At 43.3% G+C, this 13,647-nt stretch overlaps 1 protein-coding gene and 1 pseudogene across 1 annotated transcript; both read left to right on the top strand.

The window, feature by feature from the left end:
• Positions 1–273: 273 nt before the first annotated feature.
• LOC123182747 (mitochondrial substrate carrier family protein E) lies at positions 274–4,951 on the top strand. Its single transcript, XM_044595407.1, has 9 exons — positions 274–506; positions 2,055–2,170; positions 2,294–2,351; positions 2,529–2,678; positions 3,005–3,215; positions 3,626–3,671; positions 3,945–4,065; positions 4,182–4,254; positions 4,469–4,951. The coding sequence occupies exons 1-9, from the start codon at positions 392–394 to the stop codon at positions 4,656–4,658; spliced, it is 1,080 nt and encodes a 359-aa protein (XP_044451342.1). The 5' UTR covers positions 274–391; the 3' UTR covers positions 4,659–4,951.
• A 604-nt stretch (positions 4,952–5,555) lies between these two features.
• LOC123160265 (crossover junction endonuclease MUS81-like) lies at positions 5,556–13,412 on the top strand (annotated as a pseudogene).
• The last annotated feature ends 235 nt before the right edge of the window (positions 13,413–13,647 follow it).

Here is a 13,647-nt window from a genome sequence, read left to right on the forward strand (position 1 = left end):
TTACTCACTTGCCGCAAAGTTGGTGGTTATTTGTAGCTTTTGACAAAAGCGGTGGCAACCTTTTATCCTAGCCATAAATATGTTCTTTTAACAAGTCCACATATGGAATCCATAAAAAAGAGACCAATGGTGCTGTTTTTCTTTTTTGAGAAACTCGAATGGCGCTGGTTTTTTTTTTTAAATCACCAATGGCGCTGGTGGACATGGAGAAAAAAATAACCGGCCGGCTCAAGTAGACAGCCCAGAAAAGCCCATGAGCGCCAGCGGCCGACCAGAACAATTCCCGAACCGCACCGCGTCAGGGTGACCTCCCTCCACCCGCAACGCGTTCGCCGCCGGCGCCGCCATCTCCGCCGACACCGCCTCCCCCTTCCAATCCTCCCTCCTTCCCATGGCGTCGCCGTCGGGAAGCGCCGGGGTCCGAGCCGAGCCTTGCGTGGGCGCCTCCTCTACTATCTCCCCAATCCGGCCGACGCTCTCTTCAGCTCCTCCTCTTCTCCCCCCAGGTAAAGACCCCCACCCCTCTGGATTCGTCTAGAACAGTAGCTTTTCGCTTGTGCTAGAATAGCAGCTTTCCGCAGGGCATCCATGGATCGTTCGTGAGGGAGGCCCTTTTGTGATCCTTCAGGTCGAGAGGTAGCTCGACATGTGTAGTACTAGGAGTAGAGGTACCAGGAAGGGCATGTGACATGGATTCCTGGAGAGTAGCTAGCTAGCTAGTACTACTTTTTTAATCCATGGAGCTGCAAGTAATGTATCAGACATTGTTTTGCGGTTTGAATGATTTCGTGGTTTGAATACAGAAAAGAAGTTCTTGAAATTCAGTCAGAGACACTAATATGTCATTCCCCATGATATTAACACACTGGATCACACACAAACTAGTATGTTGTCCTTCAAAAGTTAGCAAAAATCTCAAATAATACGTGGAAAATGATTGCCTGGAACTACCGTATGTCATGGAAATCATCCAGTAGATCCAAATATTAGTCAGGAACAGGACAGGCAATTAAACTTACATGTTCGAGACAGTTTACCTTTGACACTAAGCAATGAAAATCAGCACCTGGTTACCAAAGCACTTGGTAGGTGCGCTCCAGATACATATTTTTTTGGTCAAATTCCAGATCACTTGCACTTTCTGTCAATGCCGCAGATTGAGATGGTTTGCTTACTCGCTCGCTAGTACATATATAGTGTTATACTACTATACTAGTAGATAGTTTTGCAATAAAGAATAAACCCCTGTTAGTTACCTGAGAACAAAGGCCGGATGTATGTAGCCTTGTGGTTTGTTCCCATATCCCACTTAACTGTAAAGGGGATCGATTGATAGCCAGAATCATCTCCTTTGGGTTCAGCTTTGATTACATCTTGATATAGACACCACTGCCTTTCATATGCATGCATGCTGGTCATGTTGCTTTGCTTCGGTTCCTTCTTGAGTGATTTCGCTAGGACCACAAAGTAGGCAATGTAGTTAGTCCCCCGAGCAATCGCACGCATCAGCGTCCAGAGCCCGACCCACCAATCGCCGTCTCCCGAACTTGGGGTCCTTTGTATTAACTTGAGATGAGGGTATTGAGATGGAGGTGGTTCAGCGTGAGTTTGTGGTTTATCGGGCTTATGATTTTGACCTGATTTGATGATACGAGTCATCTGTTATATTTTCTGTAATATAGGTTTTGTTCTATGCAAATAGCAGGTTATTGTTCATATTATTATTATTTATTGCCTTGCATTGGATGGTTATGTAGTAAACCTGCTTCTGTGAGCAAACGTTACTGTTTAGATCCGGACATGGCAAAAGGGCAATCGATGTATCATATCCTTGCCCACTCATGAAGCTGATAAATAGTTTGACATTCTTGGAATGGATTATGTATTTCACTACAGTAAAGCTATAATTTTATGATGGTTCATTTTCACCAAAATTTGGCTGCACCTCGACAGAAGACTACGTGATAATTTGTAATAGAGTTTATAGAACTGAGCAACACACAGTTCCCAAAAGTGTGCACCATGCTGTTACTGAGATAAATCTCCTGATGCAGTATGGAGGGAATTTGTGTGGGGAGCAATTGCAGGCGCATTTGGAGAAGGCATGATGCATCCAGTTGACACCCTGAAAACAAGGCTTCAGAGTCAAGCTATAATGTCAGGTGCTAAGGTGTGGGATCGTTTTCCTAAAAATTTCCATTCACTTTACATGGCCATGAGCTGTAGAGTTTCTTGTTTTATTGAATGATTTTGACACATGGATGCCATGCCTTTCTTCACTTGTTCTGAACAGGCTCAGAAGAATATTTTTCAGATGGTCAGGACAGTTTGGGCTTCTGATGGACTGAGAGGTTAGCAACCCCTCTGATTTTTAGTGAAAAAAGAGAGTGAAAATCCTGGAACACTGTAGTATTAGCTTTGTGAAAATCAGAAAAAATCTCCCTGTGTCTGAGCCCTGAGATTTGATTGACCTTATTCAGAGCTCCAATAGTCATCTTGTAAACTTCAGTACAATTGCCATATTTCAGGTTTCTACAGAGGAATTAGTCCAGGCGTTACTGGTTCACTTGCTACAGGTGCAACATATTTTGGTGTTATTGAATCAACAAAGACATGGCTGGAGAACAATAATCCCAATCTTAGTGGTCATTGGTCTCACTTTATTGCTGGAGGAATTGGTGAGAAATTGTTTACTTTACGTGTACTGTATTTTACCCCCCAGAAAATCTGCATGATGCTGCTTAAAATTTGTGAATGCTTTTATGAGCATGTTACTAGGATTTAGAGGCAGAAACTGATTTTTACACGCTGTCTACACCGAGTTCTCAATAAGTTATTCTTTGTCATTTTTGGTGTCACGCAATGCATGAGGTCTCTGCATATTCAAGCTTCTCTGTTCTTCTGCTTTGTCACTCATGTAATGCTGTACTGATACAATTTGCCTTTCATTGGAATAATGTGCTGCTTCATTGACACCATATAAACTTTTGAATGCCCACTCCAGGAGATACACTTGGATCTTTTATCTATGTGCCTTGTGAAGTTATGAAGCAGAGGATGCAAGTCCAAGGCTCCAGCAAATCTTGGGCATTAAATGCTACAAAAGGAAATGTTTCTCAATCTCCTGGCACTCAGATGTATGGGTACTATAATGGAATGTTCCATGCTGGCTCTTCTATCTGGAGAGATCATGGTGTGAAGGGACTCTATGCAGGGTACTGGCACTGACTGCTTGTTGCTTGAATAACATCTTCTGTTTTCTGATATAGAGAGAAAACATGAGCTTTTTTGGTCTAGCATACGGAAACATATAGTATCTTCAAGGAGCAGATTAGCAGATTGTTCAGTCAATAGTTTATTTTCCTCCATTCTAAAATCGAATCCAAGGAAGTATGCTAGCACACTTGAATACTGTGATACAAGTAGGAGTATCAATTTTAAAATTTATCACAATTTTTGAGTTATTTATGCACACATTTTTTTAAGCATGAATGTATGGTTGTTCATGGAACAAACTTGGTTAACTTCTGTGTAGAAAAACCCTGATACCATTCCCACATGATGATAATTTATTTGTCACACATTTTAGTTTTGCTTCAGTCACACAACCAATTATTTCTCGCAGATATGGGTCTACGCTTGCCAGGGATGTCCCGTTTGCTGGCCTAATGGTAAGTGAGAATTCAGCTTATGCTTTCTCATTGTTCTTGTAACTTTGGAAACCTGTTCGCCTCTTGAAAGAAATGTTTGTCTTTATGTTTGGCCAACTCCTATAGCTAGTAGGTAGTAAGATGGCTAGATCTTGGTCATGACATTCAACTCCAGATGTTGTGGATATTGGTTTTGTCTAACAGTATTATGTCATGGCCGGATCTGTTCATTTAAAAAAAAACCTGCTTGTGGGCTGCAGAAAATTAAGATATTTTGATCTTTGGCATCTCCAGGTAACTTTCTATGAAGGGTTGAAAGAACTTACTGTGTATGGGAAGAGGAAGTATTTGCCAGACAGTGATTTACAAGTCAGCAACTCTTTTGAAGGGCTTGTTCTAGGAGGATTATCAGGCGGTAGGTCTGGTCTATTATATATATTTGATAAATCACATTGTTGGTTATCATGTTTCTTGAGAATCCCAAAGTGTTTAGCCTGTTGATTTACCACTCTTTTCCAATGTGTTTTGCAGGTTTTAGTGCATACTTGACAACCCCCTTGGATGTCATCAAGACAAGACTTCAAGTACAAGGATCAACAACTAGGTACATGGCAAAATCGGACCCTTGTGATTGACACACGCATCTGTTCTTCTGCTAGCCAGTTTGATATTTATTCGATGCAATCTTTCTGTTAACCTCTAGAACCATTAATTCTCTACACATCACCGTGGCAAAGTTCATTTCCCGTTCCGTTTGATAGCATGTGATTTGTCTCCCAGGCTACTAAGTCTCTTCTGTTTTGTAATACGACAATCAGGTACGATGGATGGCTGGATGCTATAAAAAAGACATGGAATGCTGAGGGAGTGAATGGCTTATTCAAGGGAAGCGTCCCTCGGATAATATGGTATATACCCGCATCTGCATTCACGTTCATGGCGGTGGAATTCCTGAGGGAGCATTTCAACGAGAAGACCGATACAGATGCGGAGACGGCCTTGAACTAGCCTACCTGCTGAGTCTGAGGCTGAGGTGCAAGAGAGAATTGACCCAGAGGATTTTTTGGTTTGTCTGACAGCGAAGTTCCATTTGGCTAATGCAGGAGTAGATATGCATTTTCAGCAATGCAGAAACATATGTAGGTAGAAGAGAGAAGTAGAGCTGGCTGTCCTTCGTTAAGTCGGAGATTTTTGGGAGTTAGAGACCAGCCGTCTTGGAGCTAGTTGCCTGTAGCAATTCCATTTGTAGCCCCTACCATTTTTGCCACATTGAAGATTCTAAATGCAGTTACGATTCCTTGTGTTTGGTTTCTGAAGCTCTTAGTTTTCGAAGATCATATGCAAACGTTCAGTGTTCATGCGTCTCAGACATTTTCTACGTATAGAAATCTGGGCGGATTCTAGGCTCGTCTTGAGTCGTTTGCCTGCTGGGTTCTGGGCTTGGGCCTCGGCATGCAGTACAGTAGCTGGCCGGCCGGACTAGCGAGGCGACACACGGAATCACTAATTAAGAGCATCAGCCCCTAAAAAAAAAAACTAATTAAGAGCATCTCCAGCCGTTGGCTCCCCAGGGCACGTAAAATCGCTGCCTGGGGGCGAGCCGGCGCTAAAATCGGCGTGGGGGCTTTCGAGTTCCGAGCCGCCGGCCTCAGGGTCGCCCCCAGAAGCTGTTTAAAAAAAAAGGAATTCGGCTAAAGTTCGGCAAACTGGACAAATATTCGAGATTACATACGGGTCGAGGAACGCGCTGAGCACGGTGAAGTCGCCGACGTCGCCGCCATCCTCGCCGTCGGTGTTATCCTTGTTACATTTCTTCAGACAACCATAATACACTGCTAAAAGTCATTATATGCATCAACGCGGCTCTAAATTAAATGCCCTGTACTGCTGGATTAATTATCTGATATGTCGATGATTGCTGACTGCACTTTTTTCTTGCTTGTGTGCAAGGAGACAGCATAATAATATTAACAAAGTTGCTTTGCATAGATTGAACTGTTGCTGATCCTTCTGTTCGAACCATGTCATCCAGATTAAACACTTGCCTGTTGGAGATGCTCTTTGGATTGCTCGCCATAAAGAACTTGACACGGATTATGTTCTTGATTTCATTGTTGAAAGGAAAAATGTGGATGATTTACTCGGCTCAATTAAAGATAACAGATACAAAGATCAAAAACTAAGACTGAAGGTACTATCTGAAAATAGCTTTGATTTTTGTCATTAATATTATAAACCTTCCATCTTAACTTTCCCAGTTCTTCATGCTTTCAATTTCTCACTGATAGTAAAAAAGGGCAGCCTGGTACACGTAGCTCCTGCTTGCGCAGGGTCCGGGGAAAGGTCCGACCGCTTTGGGTCTATAGTACGCAGCCTTTCTCTACATTTCTGCAAGAGGCTGTTTCCAGGACTTGAGCCCGTGACCTCATGGTCACAAGGCAACAGCTTTACCGCTGCGCCAAGGCTTTTCTCACTGATAGTGATAAAAATATTGTATCGTAGATTACCATTTGTTTCTTGTGACAATCCTGATCAGCAGTTGTGGCAACACAACACATTGTTTTGGTCATGTTGCAAATAAGTTGATGGGCATAGTCATTAGCCTGTTTGGCGGCACAGGTATGGAGGAATCTCTAAACAGTTAGATAAAGAAGATTTTATTTTGACGAAGAGCAGCAGCGCATCGGATCTGTGCTTCTTTCTTTTAGATGAAGAACTTTGTGATATCTTGTTTATTTTAGATTTCAATTGGGTTCCAGACATGCTGAATACGAAAGGAATGTTTCCCTGCAACATGCTGAGTGTCTTTTGATCAGCCATGTTTTATGCCCGCATGCCATCCCATGTGATTTGATGTTGCTTGAGTCTAATCTTAGCCGAGGAGATTTTTTTCCCTTATTCTTTGTTATCATTAATTGAAAAGCATAGCCCATATTTGGGTATGAGATGATGAAGGACGATGTTATTAGCAGACATAAGCTTGAGCCTGTAGATTGTGCATCTCTTCCCAAAGAAACCGTATTTCTTGTCCATATATAAGGGTTTGCTGTGGTTATTTTAGCAACAATACGACATGATACCTCCATTTCTTATATCTAGTTGAAGGGGATGTAAACACTGTAGATGGATCAGAGAGCGTTAAAACAGTGTATGTACTCTTCTCATGAAGCCTGGACGATCATGTTAACCCCTGAATGGCAGTGCTTTTTTCTCGTTGTTTAACATTATTAAGTATCATTCCTTCCGTTCAGGATGTCAGTTGTATGCCCTATTAACTGCTCCATATGCCTTCTATTTCAGCTGCTTCACCATTGAGGTTCTTGAAGGATTTGATGTCCAAAGAACCACTGGGTATGCTGACACTGAAAAGAAATACGGCCACCTCACGGGCTCTATAATTGATTACAACCGCAGAAACTTCTCTGCTGGTGCTGATACCTCTCGACTTTGCCTGATCTACGACGAGTTTGTGAAGAGGTGTTCTGACCTTGAGAAGGTCACTATGAGCGATATATTCGCCCTTCAGCTTATGAAGGTAACTGGCCGAATACGGCCACCTCCACCAAAGTTTGCCGGGTAGTCCATTTCATGCAGTAGTTTTCTCATTTATTGTGCATGTAAATCAGGTGCCACAAGTGACGGATGAAGCTGCTCTTGCTGTCACGAGTCTCTACCCCACCCTTCTCTCGCTTGCTAAGGCGTACACCATGCTTGTGAGTCCTCTTTTCCTTTCAACTTGTACAATGTTCTTTACATATACAACTTATACAATCTTACTTACTCATTGGAACAGTTGTGACCAGTGTATGTACACACACATCCTTACCTGCTCCTCGCGCAATTGATGTACAGAACAATTCAGCATGTTTGTAGAATTAAAAGTTTATCCTTGTAACTTTGAAGGATCGCGATAGGCGTGCCCAGGAGGAGATGCTGAAGAACAAGAGCGACATGGTCAACGCAGGAGCTAGCAAGAACATCTTCAAGCTCATCTGGGCGGAAGGATGAACACCCCGTACTTAGCCGGTCTTTTGGTCACCATCGCGGTGATTTCGGATCACCTACGCAAGTTCCCAAGGTGAAGACAGGAGGGACCCTTTTTGTGCTGTGCCTGGTGCCTGGTGCCTTGGAGAACCGAAAGTCACTGAACATGTAACCACCACCTAAAAGAACGCCTTGGCGTAGCCTCACTCCCCGTTTAAATTACTAGTACGTCCTAGAATTGCATGCCGCAAATTATGGAGTCGTCGTGTTAATGTAGTGCATTAGCGCTTCGTGTGTATATATATAATATACCAATATGTTGGGATATCCTCCTCATGTGGGCTATGAGGAGATGACCATTTGAGGCCTTTTAGGCAGCCCAAAGAGGTGCATAAGCCCACTACCCATTAGGGTTATGACCTAGGGTCATTTTGGACTTTGCACATGTGTAGATGGGGATGCTTTACCCTCCATCCAGCAGCCACCACCAAGAGTGACGAAAATCAGTTCATCCTCCAAGAGAGAAGAAGAGAGAAAACCAAGAGAGCAAGGGAAGAAGAGGAAGATTGAAGGAAGAAGCAAGGGAGCTCCTCCCCAAGGTTGTGATGGTCCAGATCCACTACCTTGTCTCCTTCAAGCTTCAGTTCCACCATCTTTGGTGAGATTGTTCCAATCCCTACTTCTTGAGCCCCAAATCTTGTTGTGTTCATCCAAGATTCAGAAATCTTGATGTACGAGATCCTCTAGTGCTGTCTAGAGAAGAACTTGTTGTATCCCACGTTTGATAATAGTGGAAGAGGATTTGGGTGGCTTCGGCCCGTGGTTTTTCCCCTCAAGTTGAGGGGTTTTCCACGTAAAAATCTGGTGTCTCTTTGTTGATGCTTGATGCTGTCAGGAAAACTTACTCCTACCACAAGACACTAGGCTGCGGAGTGTCTTGCCTGCAGAGTAACATTTTCTGCCTCCATATATGCTGCTGCATATGTTTCCTTCCATGCTAAGCAACAATCCTTGAATTAGTACAGGATGTGGTGCTGAGATTACTTGTTTCCGTTGCAGTTTTTAGTTAACCACAAGTGTATTTTGTGTGCTAATTCCCAACAGAGTGGCATCAGAGCCTTGGTTGCTTAGAAGGTTGCAAATTCCAGTTGCTTGATTGTTGCTGGAAGTGCTGCTCACAATGGCTTTGGAAGAAAGCGCTACTACAAGTGGCATGATAAAACTTGATTCTTCCAATTACTCGTTATGGAAGCCCATGATGGAAGACATCCTTTATTGCAAGGATTTGTATGAGCCAATTGTCAAAGACAAGATACCCACAGGTGTCACGGAAGAAGAATGGAGAGTGTTGCACAGAAAGGCAGTAGGTATGATTCGGTTACATCAACCACAATATTTTCCACCATGTTGCAAATGACACAAATGCATATGAGATGTGGCAGAAGTTGGAGTCTATGTATGAGAGGAAGACATCAATGAACAAGGGCTCGGTGATCAAAATACTTGCAAAGCTTGAGTACCGAGATGGCACAAGTGTGATTGAGCACTTAAATGTCTTGCAATGCCATATAAGTCAACTTTCAGCCATGAAGATCAACTTTGAGGATGAGGTGCAAGCATTGTTGCTGCTGAGTTCCATGCCTGATAGTTGGAACACGCTTGTTGTGTCACTTAGCAATTCAGCTCCGGATGGGAAGCTGACTTTGGAGATGGTGAAGAACAGTATGCTGAATGAAGAAGCCAAAAAGAAGGAAAAGGGTGATGCCTCTTCTTCTGATGCGTATGTGGCTGAAACCCATGGGAAGAATGAGAACCGTGGAAGCAGCAATACAAGATTTTAGCAAGGCAAAAGCAAACCCAGGGGGAGATCAAAGTCAAAACAGAGAAAAGATATTACTTGCTTTCATTGTGGCAATCTGGGACACATAAAGAGCGAGTGCAGGAAGTACAAAAGAGAGCTTGCAGATGGGAAGCTCACAAAGAAAACCGAGCAAAAGGCTGAGAGCAGTTCAGCCATGACCGCAACAGATGAGGACTATCTAGTCATTGAAGATGAAGATTGCTATAGTGCTGTTCTTGATGATGCCATGAGTTGGGTTGTGGATTCAGGAGCGTCCTTCCACATCACATCACACAAGGAGTATTTCACATCTTACAGTAGTGGTGTTACTGGCCAAGTGAGGATGGGAAATAGTGGTTCGTCAGCAATTGTTGGCAAGGGCTCTATATGCATTGAAACAAACACAGGTTGCAGATTGGTGCTCGATGATGTGAGGCATGTTCCCGACATAAGGCTGAATTTGTTGTCAGTGGGCAAGCTTGATGATATCAAACATCCTAGTTATTTTGGTGAAGGAAAATGGAAGCTCACCAAAGGCTCTTTGATTGTGGCTCGAGGAAGTAAGCAAGGTAATCTCTATGTGACTAAAACCAAGTTGTGCAATGAGGTGTGGAATGTTGCTGAAAAAGACACTTCGGTTGAATTGTGGCACAAGAGGCTTAGGCATATGAGTGAGAAGGGCATGCATGCTCTTGCTCGCATTGAGTACCTCCCTGAGTTGAAAGGTATATCCTTGAAACCCTGTGCACATTGTTTTGCTGGCAAACAACATAGGGTTGCATTTCGTACACTTCCTCCACATCGTGCAGAAAATGTTCTTGATATTGTGCACACTGACGTTTGCTCCATGACTGAAAAATCTCATGGTGGAGCATTAGGTTTTTGTGTATGTGCTGAAACACAAATACCAAACGTTTGAAGCCTTCAAGGAGTTCCATGCCAAGGTTGAAAGAGAAACTGGCAGGAAATTGAAGTGCGTGAGATCAGACAATGGTGGTGAATACAGAGGTCCTTTTGAAAGGTATTGCAGAAATGTTGGCATCAGGCTTGAGAAGAGTCCACCAAAGACACCCCAGCTCAATGGTCTTGCAGAGAGAATGAACAGGACACTCACAGAGAGGGTCACAGCTATGCTCTCTCATGCTCATTTACCTAATTCATTTTGGGCTGAAGCATTGATGAATGCTATGTATGTGGTTAACCTATCTCCCTCAGTTCCTCTTGCAGGTGATATTCCTCAGAGAGTTTGGTCAGGGAAGGAGGTATCATACAAGCACTTGAAGGTTTTTGGTTGCAGGGCATTTGTACATGTTCCAAGGGACGAGAGATCCAAGCTTGATAGTAAGACAAAGCAGTGCATCTACCTCAGCCAACCAAGTGAAGAGTTTGGCTACAGGTTGTGGGATCCAGCCAATAGAAAGATTGTGAGAAGTCGAGATGTGGTGTTCATTGAAGATGAAACAGTAAAAGATATTGGGAAACCAGAGAAGCCAATGACCAGCACACCTCAGGTTGATATGGATCCAATTCTTCCTCCTCTCCTGCATGACAATCATGGGGGAGATGATGACACTGAAGACAGTGGAGATGCAACTGATCAAGGCAATACAAGTCAAAGTGGCAAGCAGCCATCAAGTGATGATGATGATGAAGTTGGTAATGATGATGCCAACGAAAATCCACCTGATTCACCACCAGTGCAGCAGCAAAGAAGAAGTGAAAGAGGTCACATTCCTTCTTCTAAATATCCACCACATCAATATGTGTTGATGACAGATGCAGGTGAGCCCTCATGCTATGAGGAGGCAATGTCTGATGAGAACAAGGAAGAATGGTCAGAAGCCATGCAAGATGAGATGAATTCCCTGTATGAGAATGATACTTTTGAGTTGGTGAATCTGCCAAAAGGCAAGAAAGCACTCAAGAACAAGTGGGTGTACAGAGTGAAGACTGAAGAAAACACCTCACATCCAAGGTACAAGGCTAGATTGGTTGTGAAAGGATTCAGTCGCAAAAAGGGCATTGATTATAGTGAGATATTCTCTCCAGTGGTCAAGATGTCTTCGATCCGAGTTGTGCTTGGCATGGCTGCCACCATGGACTTGGAAATTGAACAACTTGATGTGAAGACATCTTTCATGCATGGTGACCTAGAGGAGGAGATATACATGGAGCAGCTAGAGGGATTCATGGTTGCAGGCAAGGAGCACTTAGTTCGCAAATTGAAGAAGAGCTTGTATGGCTTGAAGCAAGCTCCTCGGCACTGGTACAAGAAGTTTGAGTCTTTTATGACTGGGCTTGGTTACCATAAAGCACAACCTGACCATTGTGTCTTTATGAAGAGGTACGCCGAGGGTGACTTCATTATTCTCTTGTTGTATGTTGATGATATGCTGATTGTTGGAAATGGCACAAAGAGGATTGCTCTTCTCAAGAAGGCATTGAGTAAATCATTTGCCATGAAGGATTTAGGACCAGCTAAGCAAATACTTGGCATGAAGATCTCCCATGATAGATCAAAGAAGCTGCTTTGGCTCTCACAGGAAAGATACATTGAGAAGGTACTTGAAAGGTTCAATATGAAAGATGCAAAATCTGTTATCTCTCCGCTTGTAGGCCATCACAAACTGAATTCTAAACAATGTCCTACAAGCAAGAAGGAGAAAGAAGAAATGAGGAAAGTACCTTACCAATCTGCTGTGGGCAGTTTGATGTATGCCATGGTATGCACTAGGCCTGACATTGCCTATGCAGTTGAAGTTGTTAGCCGGTATTCTACAATGTTTTTTTCCCTTATTCTTTGTTATCATTAATTGAAAAGCATAGCCCATATTTGGGTATGAGATGATGAAGGACGATGTTATTAGCAGACATAAGCTTGAGCCTGTAGATTGTGCATCTCTTCCCAAAGAGTATTTCTTGTCCATATATAGGGGTTTGCTGTGGTTATTTTAGCAACAATACGACGTGATACCTCCATTTGTTGTATCCTTTGCAGAAATGTGGGCTAAGGAAGCTAATATATCTAGTTGAAGGGGATGTAAACACTATAGATGGATCAGAGAGCGTTAAAACAGTGTATGTACTCTTCTCATGAAGCCTGGACGATCATGTTAACCCCTGAATGGCAGTGCTTTTTTCTCGTTGTTTAACATTATGAAGTATCATTCCTTCCGTTCAGGATGTCAGTTGTATGCCCTATTAACTGCTCCATATGCCTTCTATTTCAGCTGCTTCACCACTGAGGTTCTTGAAGGATTTGATGTCCAAAGAACCACTGGGTATGCTGACACTAAATAGAAATACGGCCACCTCACGGGCTCTATAATTGATTACTACAGCAGAAACTTCTCTGCTGGTGCTGATACCTCTCGACTTTGCCTGACCTACGACGAGTTTGTGAAGAGGTGTTCTGACCTTGAGAAGGTCACTATGAGCGATATATTCGCCCTTCAGCTTATGCAGGTAACTGGCCGAATACGGCCACCTCCACCAAAGTTTGCCGGGTAGTCCATTTCATGCAGTAGTTTTCTCATTTATTGTGCATGTAAATTAGGTGCCACAAGTGACGAATGAAGCTGCTCTTGTTGTCACGAGTCTCTACCCCACCCTTCTCTCGCTTGCTAAGGCATACACCATGCTTGTGAGTCCTCTTTTCCTTTCAACTTGTACAATGTTCTTTACATATACAACTTATACAATCTTACTTACTCATTGGAACAGTTGTGACCAGTGTATGTACACACACATCCTTAGCTGCTCCTCGCGCAATTGATGTACATAACAATTCAGCATGTCTGTAGAACTAAAAGTTTATCCTTGTAACTTTGAAGGATCGCGATAGGCGTGCCCAGGAGGAGATGCTGAAGAACAAGAGCGGCATGGTCAACACGGGAGCTAGCAAGAACATCTTCAAGCTCATCTGGGCGGAAGGATGAACACCCCGTACTTAGCCGGTCTTTTGGTCACCATCGCGGTGATTTCGGATCACCTACGCAAGTTCCCAAGGTGAAGACAGGAGGGACCCTTTTTGTGCTGTGCCTGGTGCCTTGGAGAACCGAAAGTCACTGAACATGTAACCACCACCTAAAAGAACGCCTTGGCGTAGCCTCACTCCCCGTTTAAATTACTAGTACGTCCTAGAATTGCATGCCGCAAATTATGGAGTCGTCG

Source organism: Triticum aestivum, chromosome 1D, assembly GCF_018294505.1.
Source record: "Triticum aestivum cultivar Chinese Spring chromosome 1D, IWGSC CS RefSeq v2.1, whole genome shotgun sequence".
NCBI classification, from domain to species: Eukaryota; Viridiplantae; Streptophyta; class Magnoliopsida; order Poales; family Poaceae; genus Triticum; species Triticum aestivum.

Coding starts and splice junctions, on each gene's coding strand:
- LOC123182747 (XM_044595407.1), top strand. CDS start 392: ATGGCGTCGCCGTCGGGAAGCGCCGGGGTCCGAGCCGAGCCTTGCGTG. Junction 2,679..3,004: donor CTTTATTGCTGGAGGAATTG/GTGAGAAATTGT, acceptor TGCCCACTCCAG/GAGATACACTTGGATCTTTT. Junction 3,672..3,944: donor TCCCGTTTGCTGGCCTAATG/GTAAGTGAGAAT, acceptor TGGCATCTCCAG/GTAACTTTCTATGAAGGGTT.